We start from the raw sequence: 24694 nt of genomic DNA, 5'->3' as shown, positions 1-24694 counted from the left end.
ATAGCATTATCAATCAAATGGACCATTATACTAATTAAACAGATGTTAAGACATCTTGAGATTGCAGTGCAAGATAAGCTTATTAATCTGTTGTTCCGGGAATTTTAATTGAGTAAGTGGATTTCTGCGGGTGTTTGAAAATAGTTGTTGTTCTTAAAGAAGCTAAATATTTTGTCTCCTTCATAAGGGTGTGTCTCTAAAAGGGGTATTAAAATTGCCTACAAACACACACTAAAAATCTGTGTTATGAAAAAATAAAGCCTATAAAAAACCTTGCTCAGGATGTGTTTTTCCTCGAGCCAGTGCTGTAGTGCCAAGCATCAGGAAATCCCAGCTGACTTTCCTGACAGTGGGATTGCATCATCTCTGCAACAGTGCTTTGCTTTTCTCTCTAGATCAATAACGCGCTTTTGATGGCTGCTGGAGACCATTACAAGACCTCTCTTGTTCTTCATCCTGCCATTGTTGACTGAGAGAGAAACAGGCAGACACCCCCCCTCTTGAAAAACACCTCAGCACTAGAGTGTAGCTGGTGGTCCCTAGTAAACTGTTTGACAGAAGGAACTCTGAGATTACATTTCCATCTCTTCTAATGCAGAAGGAGATTGTTCTTGGTGACTTTTTAAAAAAAAGACCAGAAAAAAACCTTGGGAATCGTTATACTGAAAAATATTCAGCACAGAGGTTTCGCTTTTGCTTTTGACTGCTTCTGTGGTGGGCCCTGCCGTCTCAGGCCTCTGTGTTGCACGATGGCTGTGCAGTAGCCCAGTTGTGAAAGGTGGCCCTTTCTGTGAGTGGTACTGTAGTTTCCTCTCAGTGGGACTGTGCCACAGCTGCAGATGCACTGATCCTGCTGGCCAAGATGGACTCCCTAATCAGCAGTGTAAATTTTGTGCTTTCTGCTGGTCTAGTTTAATGTGCAATCGACCGATTTTCATTTGTCTCCCGATAAGAGGGAGGCGTATATCTTGAGAGAACCAGCAGGAAAATAAAATACAGCCCACTGCTCTGCTTTAAGACTCCCCTTATTCCAGCACCGCTGTGACTGTCAGTGAGTGTCATAACCAAAGGATCCCTCTTTTCACAAGCTTGCCTTATAGAGACTCACAGATATAAAAGAGCAGTAAATAGGGACACACTTCTAAATCCCTAACTGGGAAAAGACGAAAAACTCGCCAAAGAAAGTCTGTTGTACAGCAAGTTAGCATAATTCCTCAGAACCCTTTCAGTGCTGAAGTGCTCTTCACAAGTATTTAAATGCTGCCTCCTGTACAGCAGGTCTGGATAGTGGCCTGTTCTTTGTTCCTAGCACATCAGGAGACTTGGTTTCAGTCATGGGACTGTGACGACCCTGCATTCTGAGGAGGTGCACACGTGCTTCCTGTTATTTTCATCACGGCTGCCTTTTTCTAGGCCTTAGGTTATCGCTGTCTTTAATCAGATAATGCATTTTTTTTATTAAGGCAGTGTTTCCTAGAGGCTTGGCGCTGACCTGTGACCTCCATGTTGTGGCAGGTGGGGTGATGCTGTCCTGCAGGGGAGAGTTCACGTGAGACAGTGTCGGAGACCAGCCGGACACAGGACGTGCCTTCAGCCTGCGGATTGTTCTTGGAAATCGGAGGCTTTCAGTTTGCATTTACTGTTAAAAGAGGGGGAAATACTTCAGGCTAGGAGTCACGCGGCTCGGTTCATCCTTCCGTGTCTTTTTACGTGCTTTTACTTTCACTTTGATAGCATTCTTGTCCCCTTTTTCTTTTAAGGTGCTTTGTTTTGGGGTTTGGATTGAAAGAATGCTTGCGAGGCCTTAGGGTTAGTTTGGACGTAGGAGTCCATTAAGCGTGTGATGCAACTGGAGCAGAAGGGATATTCTCCGAAGTCGCGGACAGAACACAAACCTGCCATCTGCCAGTGAGCGTGACGTCAGGGACAGCTGTGCTTGACGGGGGCGTGCGGCTTCCTCACGGCGCGGTGGGGTGATGAGACGGATCTGGATGACCGAACAAAACGGCCAGGCTTTGAAAAGCTCTTCATTCATACGGGGCGGTTGAACGCCTCTGACGTCTCTGCTGTCACACCCAGTCTCGCCGTTCAGCGCCTGGCGTTTGCTCTTGATTACCTCTCGAGTCCTAATTTTGCTGTGCGCTGTGCAGACCCGTGTGTGTGTGTGTGTGTGTGTGTGTTGGATTTTATGGACGTGCAGAATGCTGCAAGTCTCCATTATGTTCTCTATTTCTGTTCTTCTCGGCGGTTATTAACCACACAGCTTTTTAATGATGAACGTGCACTTTATTAACACATTGCTCTTTAACTCTTACAACACTAGCTCAGTAGCTGCCTAACCAGCTGCCTGCTCTCTATATACTATACTATTTACATATTCATGCAACCCGTAAGGATCACACCCTGCCAATATCCTTATAGTCTCCCCCTCTGCTCGCTGTGTCAGACGGGGGCGTGCATCGGCCTGCCAGGTGGACTCTGCAGTCTCCTCTGCGCCTCCCTGCTTCCTGCAGATGCCGGCGAAATTCATGCAAATCCAGCCTGCCTGTGCTGTGCAGGGAACTGCGGCTTTAAATGGCTCACGACTGCTAGCAAGGCCTCCAGCGTCTGAGCTGTTAGGCCCCGGCATGATTTAAGTTGTAATTGGCAGTAGGGGCACTTTTCAGCGGGAATCGCTGATGAGAAGAGCTCTGTTCGTTTTATTCAATGGGGCCATTAATACATTAAGGCCTTTGTGCAGGTGGCTGGGATGGCGTATTGATTAAATATGTTGTTGTGCTCTGACCCCTCTCCTTTTACATCTGCTGTAAAAGCTTTTCTCTCTGGAGCTGCAGCAGGTTTTAATGTCCCTAGAAGTCGGTTTCGGGAGGCTTGTTTAGTGCTACAACCGGAAGGGGTTAAGAGCGGCCAGGGCCATTCACATTAAAGACAAAAACCAAAATCTGCTCTGGCAGATAGTCCCACAGACGCCAGTAAGCAACTTTAATAAGAATGTTTCTGTTGTGTTCGTTCTAATCTGTTGAGAAGGAGAAAAACTGTTTTTTTTTCTCCTCTAAGCTGTGCCCCAGGGAGACTGTGATGGGCCAGGATGCCAAGACCTACAGTTTCCACACGTCTCAGTCCGTACTGTTGGATTAGACCGGTCATCTGTGCTTCTTCTGGACATAGTTTTTTACTCTCACTTCGCAAGTGGAGTCACGGTTTAACAAATTGTTCTTCTGCATCCTGTTCATAAAGAAAACTACTGAATATCCTGCAGGTGACTTCCTGCGGCGTGATTTATTGGTACTGTATCTTCAAGGTGTGTGTGGGCTGGAGGAGGGGACAGTGCATTCCTGAGTGGACAAGGGCACTCGCGTGAGGCCATTTTGTGCTGCAAGTCCCTGTGTTTCAGAGTCTTGCAAGATTGTCATTGGAGACTTTTTATTCCTCTCTGATTTAGGATTTAAATTTAAAAAGATCAGGGAAGCTTTGTATTCAAGTCATGGCCAGTAGCTTTTACAGCAGTCATTTTTAATATTCATGAGATGTAAATTGCAATATTGATTTAGCTTAATAAAGCTAGTGATTCACTAAACACTTTGTATTATTTAGGGCCATTTTGTATAAAAGCCGAGATCCTCGTTCAAAGACAGAGATTTTTCTGTCTTTTTCTGGTATCTCCAGCACTCTGTATGCTGCATTTCTAACTCCTGCAGCTGTTGTGCATTTAACACCTTCTCTAACAAAATACTTTCCTTGTCACAACACACGCTGCCGAAGAAGTAATTAATCTTGCAGCTGTAGCCCTTATTAGGAATTACCTCTTTCTTCAGAAAACTGTCAGGGATTGATCTAAATTTACCTGCCCCTGTGAGGCCGAGCAGAGAGCCCTGCTATTTACAGTGTTAAAGGGTGACATTGACTGTGGCATCTCATTCATAAACACTGCAGTTCTTAAGAATCCTTACTGGGAGACTCCCCCTCCCCCAGCCATGTCTGATATAACGGTATTCATACGGATCTCGGATTTAAAGAGATTGAAAGTTTAAAACATGGGCTTTGTCACTAATATTATATCCCCTTGTCATCAGTACAACGAGGATTGCTGTGGTGGAGAGCTTAGCATTCAGGTAGCTCCTTAAAATGCACAGTCATGCCTCGGCTCAGAACGCTCACCGTGCAGCAGATCAGCCGTCGTGATGCATTTATTATGTAGATGGCGTTTTGATTATGTAAATACAGAGGCTGCGGTGCTCGAGCTCACAGCGGCCCAAGCTTCAGAATTTCAATTTCGCCTTTCTGCCCCAGTAATGCCCGTCACAGGAAACGTGGGGTTTTCAAGGAGCTGGGCCCCCAGATGCTGGTTTAGAGCTTGAGTGCGATAGAGTGAAATCTCAAAACAGCTGGGATCGCGTTGAAGTGTAGCTTGTGGCACAGAGTTGACGTGGGGGTCCGTAGCTGTGAGGGCGGTTTGGGCCGAGTCCTTATTGTACAGTGAAGCGAAAGCAATTGGAAGCTAAATACAGGAGATTCTTATCACGCATCACAGCAGAGCAGGCAGTTTGGCCCCTCTAGTCCTGTTCTGTAGCTTGTAGCGAGCTGATCCAAGGTTCGAGAGGCTGGTGAGGCTGGAAGCAGTTCAGAAGGCATGTCTTGACAGGAGCCCAGGTGTCAGCCTCCACAAGGCGGCCGGGGATCTTGTTCCACACTCCCACAACTCTTTGGGTAAGGAAGTCCCTCCTGTTCTCAGTTTTCAAATGCGCGTAGTTTCTACTTACACACTCTCATATTCCACTGTCTCACCAAAGCCTTCCTTGGGGTTGATGCTCTGGATGCCTCCGAGGATTTTGAATGCTTTGAATATTTTCTGGTTCGTGTCTGCCAGCTGTGGCCTGAGAGAATCACGCTTAGGGTGGTGTATCATGTGGTGGGGTGTGGCCAGACTCCCAGCTTTCCCTGCAATCTCGAGGTCTGCACCCGGTGGAAGCAAAGGTTGCTGGAGAAAGGAAGTGCCTGCTTCCTGATAGTCAGCTGGGTGTTAGTGTTTCCAGGGATTTTTGTCTGCTCTGGTCACAGCCTGCTCTAATTTGGCCTTGACTCCTCTTGGCTAAAGGGAGCAAAATGCTGGCTTTTATCTGATTTACTGTAAATGTTATTTAAAATGTCACTTGATGTTGCTTTTATTATCTGATTGCCATCTCTTAGGAAAGAGATATCCCGAACACGTTTTGCCATATTGAGTCCACTTCAGAGCAGCTGGAGTGGCTGGACTTTTCCCCATGCATGTTCTTGCTGGATGAATGTATAATTATGTGCAGCGGCTCTGAGCTTCACCGAGGGGCAGTTTTGTGTGCATCATTGTGACTGTGTGGCTGTACGATTTGCATTTCCCTTTACCATTTTAGAAGTCTGTGAATTAAAAAAACAGAATTAATGAGTCTGAAATTCCATAGCAAATTCAGAGTTTTACCAATGGTAGCTTTCTCTGTGCTCTGGTTTCCAGAATGCTTTCAGGGGTCGGGTTTCGTACTGTACGGTGTGGAATGTCTGCTGGCTAATTTTAAGCCGGTATGTGCAGTGAGTGCTGTGTACTGTATCTTGCTGCGCACACATGGCAACTTCATTCCTTCTGCATAGCCAGCTGGGCTTTTAAAGTATCCTACTACGTTATTAAGTTGAGGGCATACATTTTGCTTGGATTTCATTACCAGTCCGTTTTATAACTTGTTTGTTTTGAGTCGCCTTTGCCCAAAGAAACGGACAGAAAGTGTTCATTTCCCAGGTTCTGTTTGTCACACCTGAGCGTTCAGCTAGATTTGACCGGATGGTAGATGCTTTCTTCCAGGAAGGAATGTGACTGTGTGAAAACAAGGACCCTGACAGTGGGACAAAGTAAACCACTCAAGTTTGACCACAGATCTTCTCAATGGAGGGCATGTCTTCGGAGATCCTTCCGTGTTTGCGTGCCCTCATAGCTTTAGGAGGTCTTAAACCTGTTGTGTTACTTGGACATGTTAAACTGGGAGCAGTGGGATGCACCTGGCCTGTCCATTTGCTGCACAACACCAACCAGCCCCATTCGATTTCCCTTCTATTCCAATAAATCTTCTGCTTTTGACTGCAGTGAAAGAATTCTTATCTTCTTCCATATCGGCAATGCTACCATTTCACCTTTTTAAAAATCTCACCTGCAAAAAATGTCATTTATTTTCTTTGGGTCAAATAAGTAAAGGAAGATGGGCATCGGTGTCTTCTGGTCTTTGCACAGCTCGATGTTTGTCGTTTCAAAAGACAGACGCAGGAAAGTGAGTTCATAGTGCATGTTACTGAATTAGAAGCATGTTAAAGGATCCTAAAGTATTTTAAAGCATCAGGAAAAAACCCATCCAAAATACAATTGACAGTTGTATCTCCGAGAAGGGCTTTAGTTCTTCTACACCGGCCTGCGAGCTAAACGGCAAACTACTTCCTGATCTGACGGTCAGTGTCCAGAAGGTTTTAATGGGCCTTCAGCTCCCGGCAGGAGGAGGAGCTGATTGGTTCGGAGCAGCGCAGCTGTATGAGGTAGGAGCAATCAAAGACAAGTTCTGGCTCCAGTGTGGCCGCAAGTGCTGTAGCTTCCACAGATCCGCCCGCTGCCCCGGCGCTGTGGACGGGTTCCCCGGGCGGTTCTGGACAGTCCCGCGTGTGGACCTCTGGGAGCGGGCCAGTGTGCCGCTCCTGGCCCGCTGGCCTGCGGACGAGGAGCCCTCGGCTTCCTTCCCGTCACTGGCCACCCGTAGGTGCTGGGGGCACTGTGTGAATCTTGGATGCTTGTTCATTGTAACTGCTGGAGAGCTTTTTACAATTCTCTTCCGAATTGTTCTTAAATATAAAAGGCAGTTAAGTCTGAAAACCAACGTATGACGATAAGGTGAATGTCAGACCAGGTATGCAAGAGTTATATCTAAAGGTTTTTGTTTAATGAGCCATGTTTCTTTTAAATGATGATAATTAATAACACCAAACAGCAGCCTTGAAGGATTCTGGAACTTTGGTGTTAATACTTTTTGTTTTTTTCAAAGAAATAGAAAGAAATTCAAAGTTTTCTATGTGAATTAGTTTGAAAACTAATGCAATTCTTACTGTATTCGTAATTTAAAATCCTTTCTCTTCCTTTTTTTGCCATGCCAGCGTCCAGGGTATCGTATTCAGGGAAACAATAGACATTTCTTTGCATGACAATCCCTTTCCAAGAGAGATTTTGCTCGAACTACCGGGCTAACAGTCTTGATCCATGTGAAAATGAAACTGCTATTTAAGTAGGAGAATTAATTCAGAGGGACTTTGAAACAACATTTTAACATAACAAATGGTCCAATGTTCACCTCAGCGTCTTTATCTTATGCATTTATCATGTTTTTTTTATTAGGCCTAATAAATGTGAAGCACTGAGTTTCCTAATTTTGTCATCTGAGGAAAAAGTATTAATCAATCTGTGTGTACTCCAATAGCTGTCCAAGAGAACATCTAATTGCATTAATGCAGTGACTCACCAGAGCCTGACACTCATAAGTTATATGTTGTTAGAGGAAAATTAGCTCATACATTGACTGCATTACTGCATTTCAGTTTCACTTGCTCAGGCTCCTCCTGCTACCCCTTAACATCAGCTGCAGCTTTGCCAGGCACAGCTCTTATACTGTACTGGCACTGGGATAGAATGCAGACCCTTTCTCCTCCATGCAAAACCATAGCTGAGAGCACCGAGTGGAGCCGTCACACCCAGAGCTCAAGACCAGAGAATGCAATATTCACACACTGTCCCTCATGCACGGATAGAGCTGGCGTTTGGCATCTCAGAATGTTAAAAATAGATGTATGTGCTTTGTCTGAGCTTCCTTTAGTCAATGAACTGCTTGCTACATATTGTGTGTTGCCAAAAAACACGTAGATTCACACTGAAGTCCCGTTCAACTGAATGTGCTCGGTGAGAATTCAAGAAAGAGCCGTTTGTATCGACTAAAGGTCATTCTTTGTTTTACTGAACTGAATTCGGAAGCTCTGCCATTTTTATCTAAAAACTCAACGAAAGGGCACTGTGCAATGTAACTGGCCTCAGGGGGCTTTAACAGTGAGGAACTGCACATTCAGTAAGTGATTCACTGGTATTTCAGTTCTGCAAGCATGGCATTTGGTTTGAATACTCCTGGTATTCAACATCCCACTGTCACACTGAAGCAGTGAAGGCTGGGTTTTACAGTAGAGTTTCCTAGGAGTTTGCAAAAAACAGAAAACCATATTTGACTACTTTTTATTTGCCAAATTAAAAACTGGATGCATTGACTTCAAAACTGTTTTTTTTTGTTACTTTTTCCTAAGTGGAGTCAGTTTCTAACATTTTCAGCTCCGAGTTGTAAATTTTACAGTGAATTTAAGCGTGCCCTGGAATCGTTGTTGAGGCTGAGTCAGCTGTGTGCGTCTTGCATTTGTTGCCGAGATCAGTTGTTTCTTGGTTCGGCGTTGCTGTGCCAGAACGTGAAGACTTGACCACAGTGAAATGGATCTCTAACAGATGAATGTGCACTTTCCATTCTTAATCTCATCCCCTTGGGCATGAGAAGTATATTTCCGTGATGTGCTGGAGGCTTTCATCTTTGCCTATTGGAAACCAGCACTGAAGCCTCACAGCCCATGGGTCTCGGGTTTCATTCCAGTCTGGGCTATCCTCTGTGTGGAGTCTGCATGTTCTCCATAACTTTTTCTTCAGGTCTCCCCCTTTCCTCCCACCTCTCATGTGTGCTGTCTAGGTTAATCGGTGTCTCTGATTGGTCCCTCTGAGCACATGCACCCAGTGATCGACTGGTTTCCCGTCCAGGGGTTTAGTCCCACATTTGCCCTTTGCTTCAAGAATGGGCTTCGAGTTGCTGTAACCCTGACAAGGACTTTTTATTTCTACACCACCTGGATGAATTGCTCTGTTTCACTCCCCAACCTACAGGATGCAGTATTTAGTGAACCCAGTATTTTCTCAACCAAAAGTGAACTAACCAGGAAATAAGAGAGCACCCTGCTGGGTTTTCTCTGGTATGTTTAATGAATGTGGAGCAGGGCAGATCATTCTTCAGGGCTTCACATGTACAATGGTTAAGCACCACTGACAGTGTGGTATTTGTCTCCATTAGCCAGACAGAAAAGCAGACGGGAAGAATGCTTTCATGAGGGATTCTGTCCCTTACTGTTGTGTGAGCCAATTACTTGTTCATATAGTCAGTGGTGATTATGTTACACAGTGTGTAGCTCAAGGGTAACTATCAAATGTTCCTTGCAATATAAAATTCACATAATTACATTTTAAATCAACACAAATCCAAGTATTTGAATGCAGATGGCCTGAGAAACTTTCCGTTTCTTAAGTGTTGGTTTTGTGACTGATGTGGTAAATTGCATGATGAGCTGAAGGTTCCAATGCTTTGTGGGTCTCTCTTGTGTATCGATCGCCCCGGGCAGCGTCTGCGAAGCGCTTCCTCTGCTGGGACCGCCGGGCGAAAACGGGAGCCGGACTGTCGATTTTGTCAGCGCAGTGCCTGTTGTTCCCAGGTCAGCTCAACCCATCACCCGGACAGGGAATCTGCACAGCCTTCATTCCCAGAATCGAGCACCCTGGCAAAACCACATTTCTCCTCTAGGACGGAATCTGGCTCCCAGCATTCCTACAGTATCAAAAGATATGGGAATCAGCTGCAGGTTAATGCACTAGCTCTTCCCAGGTCCTTCGCTGTTCTTCCCTTCTTGAGGATGAACAGTTTCTGAGCCCAGCGGGGAACTTGTTCCTGTTTAAACTGTGAAAAAACCCCGCCGTTTCTCTTGAGCGGAATCGCCAAAGCGAACGCATATATTGAGCACCCTTCTCATGATTGTATTGCCAGAAGTCGAAATGTGAGCAATTTAAATGTAACCCCATTTTAATTTGACATTTTCTTAATCTCTTGTTCGTATATGAGCTGGAGATGTTTTGGGATGTCTGAGGTGAAGTGCCTTCATTAACGCCAATCCTGCTGTGATTTTCTGCTGATCCTTAATGAGCCCTCTTCCCACAGCCTTGGGTGTGTGTGCACATGTGTGTGTCCATTGCTCAATAAACACTAAATTAGCAGAAGAGAAGGAAGTGTCACAGCTTGACCATGTGCCTCATGCCCTTCGACTGCCAGGGGCAAATAATTTACAACCTCGCAGAGCACGTGAACCACACTTCCCCTGTTTTGCATTTATGATTAAACTGCTGTAGCTTATTTATGCACACTCCACCATTTGACACTGACCTGTCTGATCATGATGTACAGTCTTAAATAAACCTCAGTTCATTTTCTGAAAAATCCCTAAAACTCCTCGTACAGCTGTGACAAGAACACCAGCACAGGAAAAGGAAGACCATTGTACCCTGATGCCCTGATCATCCCTAATTATTTTGCCTAACCTGTGATTATTTCATACAGTAGTGCAATTAATGGTAGCAGTATACAGTCAAAGCAAAAAGGAGGAAATGGCTGTTCAGAAAATGAGAAAAATAAATAAACTGTCGAGCGCAATGCAGTTGGCGAGTGGTAATTAGCATGCAGAAGTGGAGAGTTAAAAGACATTAGGAAGCTCGTTAGAGTATCTAGGTATCGTTAATGGCTGAGACTGCTCTGAAGCCAGCTCTTGACAGCCCCCGCACAGCTAGTGCGCTTCTTTGAAGTGCTGTGCTCCCGCACGCGCGGAGGAAGCCCTGGAGTTTGAGCTCTGCGGTGCCCTGTTTGGCGCCGTACCACGATTATCCTCACAGGGCCTGTGGACCGGCATGGTTCTGAGCGATTGTGGGACTTCTTCCACAGCTCGGAATAACAAAGTGTTCAGCCGGCGGGGGTTGGAGGGTCTGGCCGCTGTGCTCGGCGGTGAAGTGGTTGATGAAGGAAGTGGGGGGGGGTAATCATTCGTCACGATCACCCAAGCCACATGTTCCGTTTCAAGTTATAATCCTTTAGTAAGTCGCCATTCAGCAGGCAGCTTGTGCAGCAGGAGTTTCAACGTGATTGGACAGGAAATCGATTTCACATTTGTGATAATCCACACAAAATCATCTATGACGCGTATTCTGGAAAATAATGCAGCTTTGCAGCCTTGTTTCTAGTTTAAATGCTTTATAGTTTGTGCCGTCATCCATCCTTTCAGGTCCTCGTCTTAGAACTGATTTTTTTTTTAGGCGGAAGGAAGGTTATACAATGAAGCAGCAGAGATCTGTGCTTTATGAAATGCAGCTGTTCCAGGCAAAATGTTATCATGTGCTTTTACTTCAGACCTCTAGAACGCACGTTAATGTTTCCAGAGAGTCTGCTTCCCTCTATAAGCAGGCTCTGACACATTTTCCCAATTCCATAAGTGAAAAACAAGGCTGGCTTTGGCCATTACGACTTTTCTTCCTCTCATTGATTCAGGCCTCGTGCTCACAGCGCGTGAGAGATCATCGGGTTCAGCTTATGTGCCCCCGTCTTCCCATAATGAGCACAGGAATCAATTTATTGACTCTTTACGACATGCTAGTAAATTCTTTATCTTCCCTTACAGTACAGCAGGCCGTCTTGCAAGACTACTCAAGTGTGAAATACAGTCACCCTAAGCGCAGGATTGGCGTTGGGAGGGGGGTGCCAGTCTGGTTGGGAATGTGACAGCACAAAAACAATTCATTGCACTCCACGCCACAAAACTGGGACACCTTTTAGCAGGTGACCCCTTGTGTCAAGGCAGGCGGTTTGTGTTATTTGTAAGGATTCCGAGATGCCAATGTTTTTTTTTCTGCCACTGGCAGTGTCAAAGGATATTTCTCTTGATATTGAACGTTCTCACTCTACGGCTGCCGGTGCTGCTGTTTAGCAGCAGTGTCTGAAATCAAAACGTTAGTGCATTGTTATTCAGAAGCTCCCCCCCAATTTTTTTTTATTTTGTAAGTACGGTGTTTTGTTTTTTTTTCCAGTTGTAGCATGCATTTCACAGACATCATCACTGGCCCAGGCTGGTTCATTTCTCCAGATGGCTTGTTTGTACCTGAATGCACACCGCAGGTTTGGAAGCAGGCACCTCCCTACGGTTTTAGATGGGTGCTGGGCTGGAGGATTGGTGGGGGCTTTTGTGCAGGCATGAAGCGGCTGTGCTGCTTGAAAGGAGAAGATGGCAGCAGAATAAAAGACCTTGTTTCGGTATTGTTTTGCAATGCATTTTTTTAGGTTCTCATAGCAACACGTGTGCTATATTTGGGTATTGCCTGTTGCTGTGGAAGACTACAGCTCTGGGGTTCCCCGTCCTGGTTCTGGGGTTCCCAGTCCTGGGGGAGGTCATTCCAGCTGTGCTCTTTCCTTCCTGGAATATTATCAAGTCATTTTTCCTCTCAGACCTTAGAGACCTTAACTTTTCCATAGTTAAAAGGCAAAATGTTTTAAATCATGTTTAGGAATAACCTTGTGTGTCTTGGCTAATTTCACAACATTGTACTGCTAGTACAATGCATTGCTAGGATATACAGGGACAAAACAGTGCTTTGTTCAAACAAGATATCTATGGTGTCATTGAAGGTGGGGTTTTTCAGTTCACTGTCCTCACTAGACATTTGGGGGAATCCTAATCAATTCTTCTGTACTTTGGATTAGATGAGTACTTCTCCAGCTGGAAGCTAAATTTCCTAGCGTCTGTTACCTTAAAAGCCTTACATGAATGGTGTATGAATCACTTAATTGCATTTTCATTGTGTAATTTCTTGTTTTGCTGTGGTTTGGCATTTTTTTCCCTACCAGTACTAATCACATACTGTATCCAGTGCATGCATGTTTTCACTCTTGGTTTTCTTTTGATTGCATGAGGTTTAATTCCTAAAAATATACAGATGTTATATTGTGAGGGATCAGTTGGTTGTACTTCATAGGCATCTGACTAGTAATGTTTTGAAACTACGAATAGTCTTCTGCTTCTTTGGAAAGCTGTGCTGTAGACACTGAGTGCACCTGGGCTCATGCAGTCAAATAAATAATTAATTCTTCCTAGGGGAACCATATTCAAAAGATTAAATTACAATCCAGTTGACAAGAGGAAGTGAAAAACAAAAGTTATTTTTGGCACTGTTAGCATAGAAAAGCTATGTTTTTGAAAAGATATGGTTAATGCCCATTTTCCCATTAAAGAATTCTTTCATCTTGCTTGTACTCTATGACTCAAGTGTACAGTAAGTGTCGCCACTCATCAGCGAGATTATAATTAACATTCTGCTGCATTTGCCTTCCTAATTACCTATTAGTAATTCATGTCTTAAGCTTCTGAGAGACCGCTTAGACAGGATTCAAATTCAAATGAAAAATGAATGATAAGAAGATCCATGTTTGGTGGTATGATGGTCAGAGCTGCTGCCTGATGTTTTCATCAGTTCTCTGCTTTCCTCCAATCTTCCAAGAAACATTCTGGCTAGGTTAATACATGTCTGTGCACGTGCCCTGTGATGTACTGGTGTCCAGCCCAAGGTAGGACAAGCTCCAGGTCACCACAGCTCTACAGAGGAGTGAGTGACCTGCTGAGAAGGAATAGATGGATGTATTGTTTCAGGTTGTTTAGCAACTAGAGCACTCGCTTTAATACTCTTTTAATAAAACAACAGCAGTTTGGATTGCGGACTTGTACAGAACAGAAATTTAGACTTGATTCACCAACTTTCAGCAGCAAGACTTTCATACGTCTCCAGTGCAATTCATAGCTGTGGAATAAAGTCACAAGATGGAGCAGCCAAGATAAAAATGTGCTATTCGTCAAAGCCGAACGCTACAGTGGAGATGCAGCTAAATGAAATGGTGATAAGATCATGTGTACGTCGGTCATTCCATTGAAGCCTGTGATGCTCTGAAATAGAATGTTTTCTCTTTGGTACCTGAGATAGAGAGAGTGGCAGCCAGCACGTCACGAAGGGTTGTTTGCTGTCCTGAAAAATTATTCCGGCCTGAGCAAAGGAGAGTTAATAGTGAGTATGTGTGGGAGCAACTGCATCTATGAAGCATGAATCACCCCGAGCAGATGAAAGCTCTGCTCTCGGAAACCAGCCTCCTGATGAGCAATCTCTCCGGCTGAAGTCGGAGGGGGCTGTTTGACTTTGCCTAAATTAACAGCGCTGACGCGGGGAGATCGGGGCGGTGGATTACAAATTATGGAGGAGCAGCTGCTTCAGCGTGACTACACGGGGACAACTCTGTGCTGAGCTCAGAGCTTTTAATAAATAATAAGAACGCAATGGTAACCCTAAAAGGAGAAGCAAATCTTCTCATTTCCTGCCCAATATGCTTCACATGCGGAAGAGACTTTTTATATTGTGGCATCAGCTTCGAGAGGAAAAGGATCCTCATGTCCCGTGACGGTGGGAAAGCTGAGGAGCTTGGTCACCCCCAGCTGCCCTGTAGGTTTCTGGATCTCCTGCCATGGTCTGGAGATCCTGCTGGATCGCCTACAGCTTTTCATTTCTCTGGCCTGACGAAGGATGCTTTTCAGCTTGGGCTGTCAGGTCCATGTTCGGGCATTCATGACTTGGGGTTCAGATTATTATAAGGGTACCCCCATGCCCCTGAGAGCAGATGGCAGAAATACGAGATATAAAGAGGCTTCCCCACATCAAATTATAGGTTGGAGACTGATCCTCTATTCCTAATGTCTTACTCACCCTGTTACCTGTCTGACACTTCGTGTTGGTCACTGTTCTGGTCAGATCCCATATATGAATAACCTTCTAAAGAGAGTCATCGCCCCCCCTTCCACTTCCATTGTATGAGATGTAGGAGTTGGGGGTTAATAATAGACGCTGAAGGGTTTCCAAGAAGGTTAAGTGGAAATGCTAACGTAATTCTGCAGCCTTTCTCCTTGGGCTCTGGTGTCCAAGTTTGACTTGGGCCACAAATTGACACACCGATCTCAGTTTCGCCCCCTCTTCAAAGCGATTCTGCTATTAAACACTGAGCATCCCTTCCGGGACTCGATGTCAGATCCAGACCGAAACAGCTGGGCTGGAGGAGGGGAGTTTACCTGCATCTGCACTCTGGAACGATCACGTTCTGTTTTTTTTTTTTTTTTTTTTACTGTTTCCTACTTCAGTGAAACCGTGGATTGCCACACAACAAGCTGATCCCTTCGCCACCCGGTGCCGCCCGGTGACCCGAGAGGCTAGCTGACCGTGCTCTCTGGCCGAGCTGCGGTCTCGCCACGGCCAGCTGCGGAAATCTCTGTCCGCGATGGAGCTCTTCTAAAAATAGCCTCCCCTCCCTCCCGCGCATCGCCTTTTCCAAATCTGCTGCATTATTGATTTTTATCAGGAGAGCTCACAGCAGGGGTGCTCTTTCCGAGCCATCTTTTGGGCTGATAGCCCTTCACAGCGAATGTCCAACAAGTCCACTGCAGTGCAGTTTTTTCAGCCTAGAGCCTTCTGTTTTTTTTTTTTTATTTCCGTGCATGCTGCCCAGGTCTTTAAATAAAGGTGTCTGTGGAGGGGGGGCAGAGCAGTGTCATTGGGAGTGCTTAATAAGTGGAATGACCAGTAAATTAGCAGGGAGACTGCTGATCATACCAGCCTGAATACTTTCCTAATCCCTTCAGAGGCACTGATGGAAGATATTCCGAATGGGAGGGTTTTCCAAACAGGGTTCAGATTATTTTTCCACCCGGGGGGGGGAAGAAGTTAAATATTGTTTCTGAAAGAAAAAGGGGAGAATGTATAATACATCTCTTTATTTGAAGGACACTTGTACAAAATAAATGACATGTTTTATCAGCTATGGCTGGAACGTTTCGACTCAGCTGTTGTGGTTTTATGGGGTATGTAGTTGACCATTGTGCCTTTTCTGATCCTGATTCACCTAAGATGGAATGAGCACAGAGGAAACTTAAGTAAAAATGAAATTTCCGACGCGCGCACCGATTGCAAGCATGCTCGTTCCTGCAGTGGTTCGGACTTCTTGTGCCGCTCTTACAGCGTGCCGTGAAGCGGCGTGTGGCGGTGTCACTGAAGGCTGGGTACAGCCTGCCTGCGCTGTTGCTGGTTTGTTTGTGTTGTTGCTAAGCCAACTCCTCACTTGGGCTAGTCAGCCCCTCTCCGCTCGGCTGCCTTGGCACCGGCCCTGACTTGTGTGAGGCGGCAGGGCCGAATCGCTCGGGAGGCACTCGTTGACCTTCCACGCCTGACCGGGGGACGATCCTTCGCCGCGCGCCAGCGACAGCTGTGTCTATTAATAACTCTCCGCCGCCTCTGATCCCCTCCATCTGCAGGGCTTTGCGCTTCCAGCTTGTGCTAAGAGCCCAGCACCTGCGCTTGCGGCCTGGCGGCATGTCAGGCAGCATTTTGAATTTCTTATTAAATGAAAAGAAATACCTGTTAGTGTAAGGGTGGGGGGGGGGGGGGGTCTGCGGACCCTGAACCCTGGAAGTGTGGAAACGTGCCAGATTAACAACAGGTGGTTCGGTTTAGGAGAGCTTTTTATTTCTTGTTGCATCCTCTGCCAGTTTGGTTCCTTGCTCCAGGTCTCGAACCCGTGAAACCCTTGCCCTCTGGGTCGTCACTTTGTCCAAAGGTGTTGCCCTTCAGCTCCCTGGGGCCAAGCACGTCCGTTCAATATGGAGACGGACAGGCTGTCGCGGTGCGAGACGGGTGGCGATCCCGATGCTCTGGCTAGCCTGCATGTCAGGGTACAGGAACAGGGGTGCCAGTGGGTTTTTACAGCAGTTAGGTTTGCACACCTTTGCTCAAACATCCTGCGAGGTGTGTTCGATAACAAGGTTCAACAGTGACACTTTCACCCACACATGTCGCATGTAGATATCCTCTTATCAATTTTTTGTTTGCCTTGGAAAACAGGAAAAGAAGCTCCACTGAGTGTGTTTATATTCCATTTGCATCAACGCAACACTACTGGAGTGCTCCTCACCTGCCTGAGTTTGGGATCCCTGTGGAAAGGGGTCGGCTGTCTCAGTTCTGATCGCTCTCTTTGTTTTCTTGCCTATTTGATGGCACTGGGGTTTCATTCTCATGTTGGCACAGTTTGGTATTTTGTAAAAGAGTTACAGTCTCTGTTAGAGACTCGAAAAAGTAACGTCCACTCAGCCTTGCACCTGGAGCAAATTTCAGATGAAGACGGCAGTTCTGCTCGGCAAGTCATGCCATGCTTGTTGAATTGGGGTCTTTTTTCTCCGAGAGGGAGAAGTCGGGGGGTGAGGGGTCCCCCAGTAATTGTATCACAGGGACACCCTCCTGCTAGGATGGCACCTGCAGTTGTTCCCGGCAGGCCATTCTGTGCCCACTGCCCGATGTGTCCGTGGCAGAGCTGAGTCCTTTCCACTCTGCTGCAGACACTCTTCCTCTGGGTCTGAGTGCCGATTGCTCTCCGTCGGTGTCTCGGACTGTCTGGGGTGAGCATTGGGCCCCGTGAGGTCGTGCTGCTCATTACTGCTCTGTGAATGTCAGTTTGTTGACCTGCAGTTTTTTTAAAGAACACGTGAAGGGTTCTAGAAGAGAGGAGGCCAATCGGTTCTGTAGATTGATCGCAGCTAATTGATCTGATGATCTCATTCAGGCCTTCCTCATTGGCTTCAATGAAATGGTTGCGTCCCAGAATCCCACAATCCTTTGTGTAAAGGCATACTATTGCCAGTTTTAAATATACCTCCTTGGGTTTCACCGTTGATTCTGCGATAGTCCTCGAATTCATCAGGGCCCTTGAAGTTTTTGGATACTTGATACTTGAGCCAGATCTACTTAAGTCGGGTCGCATTGCGTTTGGATATTAAAGGACACTGTTAGCATGTTTTTAGTAAACCTTAAAATGCAGAGGCATGGCTTCATCGCAGTGTGAGGTGAGAGGTGTCACATTCTGGCTGTCATGCCTCCCTCACAGTGCCGCTGCTATCCCCTGTGATGTGGGAGCTCATTAAGAAACAGAGTTGCTCAGGTTTGCCCAGTTTAACAGCAGGCTGGTGCCCTAGTTCTGCGCTATCTGCGCGGCAGAAATGGACAGCTGTCAGAGCTATACCCTGCATACAGTATTTGCTTGGCTCTTCAGCAGCAGAGGACATTTGGTGTCTGTTAATACTGTATGTCCCCAGGAATGACTCTAAAGTAAAGTGTTAGATGTTATGTGCTTTCACTGAACTAATGTGTTTTTTTCTGTCTTTTTCTTCTTTCCTAAAGCGATTGTGAACCCCAAGAATCCAAAGGAATCCCCCAAATCCTTCAGCTTTGACTACTCCTACTGGTCGCATACCTCGGTAAGGCAGCTGGGTGACGTGAGGCTGTGTGGGTAGGGAGCTCGGGCTCCTCTGAATGTCCCGAATGCCAGCCCGGTTTCATGTGGCGGTGTCTTTGGTGTGCGCTCTTCACATGCTGCAGGGCGGACAGCGCACCCCCGTACTGTTATTAGGGAAACATTTGCACTGCAGTGATATAAAAATGGACAGGAAACGGGGGACCTCATTTTCAGTGCTAGATTTTTAGAAGAAAGTGGAAAGTAGCTAAGTCTTAGACCCCTGTACCTGTCGTTTTTATGCGTCCTTTTTCTCGTTTGTTCTAATAATGTGCTCTGCTTTAAACTTGAGTGTATTAAATCTCATTAAGTATACAAAGCGTTTTTTAAAAAATATGGTTTCTCGTTATTTATCATCTTCATTTTAGAATGTTTCCCCTTTTACAAACAAACAGTGCTTAAAAGCAGCTAGTTATCAAGCCCATTGTTCTGCAACATCCTTGTTAATATCAAGCCTTTATTATGTCACCATTTAATTGCATAATTACAATCATTTATCAATGTGTCGAAACAACACTTAGTATTACTATCCAGAGGTAATTAAAATGCATAAAATGTGTGGGGCAATTAAAGGCAGTTTCTTTTCTACGCTTCAGAGTATGTTAACAATCCCACACAGAAGGCTTAGCATTAACTTATCGATTCTTTTTTTAAGAAAATATTTAGTTTCAACCTTCTGACGCTTTACAGAAGTACATTTAGTGCAGGATTTTTCCGCTTTTCCCAAAGAGTTTCCATGGCTTCCTATGGACTCGCTCTTTATTGCCTGCTATCCCAGCTGCGGCAAAGGCTGAGGATGCTTTCATTCAGCCTAGGCCTCGGAACAAGTCATGTCGCTGTAGTCTCTTTAGGTTACCAGGTGACTGTAGTTTAGGATTCAGATAAGGATCCCCAATAAAGCTGAGCGTATAAGGAGTAATAGTGGACTGCGGAGAATACCATAGCGTCCCAGACATTCCTCGTTTTGTCAGGGTGTTCCCATGGGAAGGCTTGATGTTGAACTGTAAGCAAGAGCTCTCCGCTCACCTTCGGGGCGTCCCTGCTCCTCTCCTCCCTGGCAGATAGAAGACCCCTGCTTCGCCTCGCAGTGCCGGGTGTACAATGACATCGGGAAGGAGATGCTGCAGCACGCCTTCGAGGGCTACAATGTCTGCATCTTTGCCTACGGGCAGACCGGGGCCGGGAAGTCCTACACCATGATGGGGAAGCAGGAGGAAGGCCAGGAAGGGATCATCCCACAGGTACCATTGCATCCGGCTTTTATACAAGGAGCGTACACAAGCTTTCAGCCCCGAGGAGGGCTCTCCGTCCACCCCGGCGTGTGTGGGAGCTGCTAAGGGATAAATCTGGGGATCTCAACCAGCTGCTGTTTTTAAAGGAGCGCTAGGTATCGGCTTCAACAGCTTGCCTCAGTGGGTTGGCCCAGACGCCCCGTATCCTTCGTGTAAAGAAGTGTCTTCTGTTTTAAATAATTAGTGCGCTCCTGTTCCGAGTTTGCTTGCGTCCTGTAGCTTTATATTTGCCTTTGGGGAGTTTGAATGCTCGAGTCCCCAAGACCAAAGACATTTGTTTCTTTTTAAATATCACGTTAACATATCGCTTTGAGCCTAAGGCTTGATCACCAGTTACTGTTCTTCGCTGGTGCACTGTATACCATGTGCAAGTAGAACCTGCCTGTGTGAAGTGTGTTTTGGGAGAAGGGCACTGTATGAAATCAGAGCTGCCTTCTGTATGTACTGTACACTAGAAAGCACGTTCTGTCGGTGTCTTGTCAGAGAAATAGCTCAGGACAAGGACAAGAGTTTCCACTTCTAAATATCCACGAGGCCAGCCTTTTTTTCATCCATGTTCCCCAGTGAACAAAGCTTCCAGCTTTGTAATGGCCGTATCCATCTAGCTAATTTTCAGGAGTGCTGGCTGTAGCTTCTTAAAAGCTTTTCCTGAAAGCTTTTCTGTGAGATGAGAAACCTCATCACTGGGACCTGACCTGCGGGAGCCCGGGGTTTCAGGGTGAGGGATTAGGCAGTGACGTCAGTGACACTCAACTCGCGCACACCTGGCTTGCTTTCAGCAGAAACTCCAGCTGTCCAGGTCTGTTCCGCATCCCAGTCCCCCACTGTGAAATGAATCACTCCAGCCTATTCGCCTGTCAACACTCACAACAGATTTGTACAGAAGACCTTTAAATAACTTCCATTCTCATTGTCTATCTCTGTATTTTTGTGTTCTAGAAACAAAGCGCTGGAAAGAAAATCTGTGGCTTTTTTGGCCTGCAATAATCAATAGAATAGAAGTCTATGTGGATGGTGAACAATATTGAACCTGTTTGTGCTGTAACAACCTCAGGCAGTTTAAAATGCCCCCATGACCTTTGTAAATGCAGAAACTCTCATGATGTTAAGTGTTAGGTTGTGTTTCTCAGTTTTGTGCTGAGAAATGGCTTTGTAAATAGTGAAATGATCCCTGATTCCAGCCACCCTGAGTTCCTATTTAACTGTTGTTTGAGAAACCTGGCTCTGTAATGACCTGTGCTTTTTCTGTGCTGCCTTTGACTATAATGCACTATGCTTGTCTCTTCAGCTCTGCGAGGAGCTCTTTGAGAAAATCAATGACAACAACAACGAGGAGATATCCTATTCTGTAGAGGTGAGTGCCGGCGTCTCGAATCCTGACGAGCTCCTTGATTGGCTGCGGAGGGGGGGGGGGGCACCTGAGCTCCGTTTCTCAGCCCCTAGTGACATTTTCGTCACGAATGATCTGTTTCCTACTGGTACGCAGGTCTGCTGTCATTGACTCCAAGATTGTGTGAAGATTTTAATGGGCTGTAGGATTCGTGCTTCGTGAGGTTTATTATCCACTGACGTTTCCCTAGCAACCTCTTATTAGCTACATATGTCCTGAAATTGAGCGAAAGAAAATGCAATTAGATGTTGAGTAAAACTGACATAAAATGCATGTTTTTATGTCTGTATATACAGTACACTTTCATTGTGAGTATTGTGCCCCTTTTTAGGAAGCACTTAAGTATAGTTGTTAAAATGTAGGTGTTCACAAAGCAAGTTAGTTTTATTTATCATTTCCTTTACAAAATAATGCCAGTTAATGAAAAGCCATTGTGCTACTGTACAGCACTTCTGTTATATTATAACCCCTTAGCTTCCCTCGTGCTTCCAAACCCTTACCTTCCAGATTGGTTACAGTAGGGGTAAAAAAAAAAGGTTCAAACACCTCCAAAAACACAAAGACCAAGGAGCCCACGTTCCCCACCCGTCTTACCTGCTCCAGGAGTGGAAAAGCCACCGCAAGAAACGGGCTCGAATCACCCAGCGGTGACCTGACCTGGACCGATACAGCGAAGTCCGCTTTCTCCTGCAGGTCAGCTACATGGAGATCTACTGCGAGAGGGTGCGGGATTTGCTCAACCCCAAGAACAAAGGCAACCTGCGGGTTCGGGAGCACCCCCTTCTCGGGCCCTACGTGGAAGACCTGTCCAAGCTGGCCGTCACCTCCTACACCGACATCGCCGATCTCATGGACGCTGGGAACAAAGCCAGGTGTGGCTCACAGGGGCCGGCCCTTCCTGTCCGGGCTTCCTTTTTTTTTTGTCTCCTACGCCTTAGCAATTTGCAATGGCCAAACACGTACTGCCCCCAGCGGCAGGCCTCAGTGTGGGACAGCACGTGCACACTTCCCACCGCGAGCTGTCGGAGCTCGTCCCTGCGGTTGCAGTCGGGCTCCGAGCCCTTTCAGCCCGCACAGTGACCGGTCGCTTGAGCACCACCCCTTGGGAGGTCTAGTGTGCCACCAGACGGCCTGCGACCCGCTTTTTCAAGAAAACAGGTCCGGGATTCAGAGTGATCAATCCGACACACAAAGAATTCAGGCAGGCTGCATATTTTCACTCAGTATGTGCTGTTAACTGGCAGGTGCAACAGGTGCTTTGTAATGGTTCCTCAGTGACATTATGACCTGTTAGTGCAGTTATTAATCATCAGGAGATCCTAAGGTGTCCTGGGTCAAAATTCTTTTGACATGCATTACAACCCAAACGTATTAATACGGCGAATTTCAGTAAGAGCCTGTTAAATATCTGAAATATTAATCAACTATAAGTATCGGAACCTTGCCTTTTGAGAGTTTTTAGAGTAGCCAGATAGTTTCCCAGAAAGGAGAAGAGGTTTGGTATTGTTTGTGGGAGCTATAAACAGAAAAAAGCAGCTGTGATACAGACAGCTTTCAGATGATTATATAGCGATTTGTTCATTTGCTTTTAAGTGATTGGTTTTTGGCTTTAACTGAAAGCTGACTTTGTTCCCCCAGGCCTGGAGCTGAACAGCGCTAGTTGATGGTGATGATTCAGAATTGCTATTCCTGGAGGCTGTTGTGTAAGCTGTGCTCCAGCCTGGTACACACCCCCCTCCCCAAAGGCCCCCAGATCAATTAATGATCGGAACAGTGTCTGCGTAGTCACAGTGACGCTAGACATGCACTGCTTCAGCTGTACAAAATTTTCTTTTGGCGTAGGCTGTGATTTTCTAAAAGATGTTGTCTGTTAATTTGGCTTTTTTTCTAAAAAAAACTTGATTCTGAGATGGTACATCAAATGGCATGACTCACAGAGTGTCCGCTGTGCATTTGCCATGTTGACCCTTCGGAATACTGATCAGCTCCCTCCGACAATGGCGTGGCATTTTCAGAATCATCTGCTTCCTTTTCAGTCACAAATTTGGGTTGCAGCCATTGGATTCGTTTTTATTTTTATTGCACGTCTCTACGAAAATCATTTCAAGGCCCTTTCAGACAAGTAGTAGCTAGGGTGTAATAAAGGAATTTTATCATTAAGGTGTTAAAAAACATGCTGAAAGCACACCATACATATTTATTATTTTGTCGTTAAATGTCATTCAATTTCAGACATTGATGTCAAGCTTACAAATTTACAAGTAGTAAAAAAAAACATCTTAGCGATATTAAAATACACAAGAGAAGAGGCTAGACCCCCATTTCTCCAATGCCAGCACAGCTAATTTTTGTCGCCACAACAGTCTCAGCAGTGTGTGCTCAGGTAGCTCAGCCTTAAGAGATTTTACACAGGCTTGTCAATCATGCAGCCCAGAGCCTGGGCCCCACCCACCAAACCCAGTTGCAGTCCGAGCTAGCGGCCCCTGATTTAATTCACTCCTGGTCTGAGCCTGCAATAGCTCAGGCGTGATGTACAGTAGCTGTCTGCAGTGACGGTACTGTGTCAGTCTTGCAAACATGCGGTCCTTGTGGTTATCTAAGTCTATCCAATAACAGTGCTCCTCTTTGAGGATGTCACAGATATAAAAAGCACAACACTTGAGCGTCTATAGTTGGTCTCACTGGAACTGTACCTAACATTTTTTGGGATCTCGAAAGCAGATTTTGGAACATAGTAATCAGGACCTTTTCATTATGTTATTAATTAATGCACGAAAAATAAACAATGTTATGTTGTTCAACAAAATTGGATACATTTATTTTTCTTTATAGAAGTGACTGGAAAGCTGATATGCTTGATTTGACGTGTGGTATGATTTTGACGTGAATAGACATGACAGGAAGCTTACTTTTCATAGATCAATAGCAGTAGTAATAGAAGTGATTCTTAATGCTATTGGTTAATTTCTAGCAATTAGCTTTGTGAATTTCCAGTGTCTTTTTGTGAGATGCAGCATCATTTTATTTTTGCCTGATGCCGATTCCGTTTCTCCGTTTGTTTAGTAAAAACACTAAAACTGTTTTAAATATGAAACAAGGCAACCTGCTTCTCATTTAGCATCGCAGGCACTGTTAGTTTTATCAGCTCCTCAGACAGAATGTGCATGTGACTCTGATCACTAATCCCAGAGCCCGTGTAAACTTGCATTTCAGTCCTGCAGTTCACCAGGCAGTTCACCAGTAGATATACATTTACAGCCATCACTCAGATTACAAAGGTAATTCATTGCAATTTAATAATATAATGATGTTTTTAATGCAACAACTGGCAAGTGTTGGTGGCATTGTGGCCAATAGGAAAAATGTGATGAGGACCATGGGCTTGCTGGTGAGCAGAAAATGTCACAGTAATAAAGAGTCTGCTATTTAGAGACCAAGCAAGCAGAATTTTAGAGAAAGTGTGCAGTAGCTATTCCTTCCTTTATAGCAGCAGGAACCCTTGAAGCTTTGATATACATAAAAGCAACTGAAAAACAGAATAAAAAATAAAAATTAACTAAATTGCCTGTCCATAGACCTCTTTTTTTTTTTTTGTTAGAAAATGCACTACAAAGCTTATACTTTGTATTATTCCCAAATATGAAGTTGAAAATCCTTGATCTTCTCTATGGTGAGTGATATGGGATTTGTGTGGACTTGGTTAGGGA

At 45.4% G+C, this 24694-nt stretch overlaps 1 protein-coding gene across 3 annotated transcripts in view; it reads left to right on the top strand.

Moving 5' to 3' along the window:
- Positions 1 to 24694, top strand: part of kif1b (kinesin family member 1B) — a 93604-nt gene that overhangs the window by 7695 nt on the left and 61215 nt on the right. For all 3 annotated transcript variants that reach the window (XM_088938163.1, XM_088938162.1, XM_088938161.1), the window contains exons 3-6: positions 18194 to 18270; positions 19367 to 19546; positions 20886 to 20951; positions 21681 to 21859. In XM_088938163.1, coding sequence (XP_088794289.1) covers positions 18194 to 18270; positions 19367 to 19546; positions 20886 to 20951; positions 21681 to 21859 — 502 coding nt within the window. The remainder of the gene's footprint in view (positions 1 to 18193; positions 18271 to 19366; positions 19547 to 20885; positions 20952 to 21680; positions 21860 to 24694) is intronic.

The sequence above is a fragment of the Atractosteus spatula genome, chromosome 20 (assembly GCF_055471065.1).
Source record: "Atractosteus spatula isolate fAtrSpa1 chromosome 20, fAtrSpa1.hap1, whole genome shotgun sequence".
In the NCBI taxonomy this organism is placed as follows: Eukaryota; Metazoa; Chordata; class Actinopteri; order Semionotiformes; family Lepisosteidae; genus Atractosteus; species Atractosteus spatula.
This window is presented reverse-complemented; position numbering and strand designations above follow the sequence as displayed.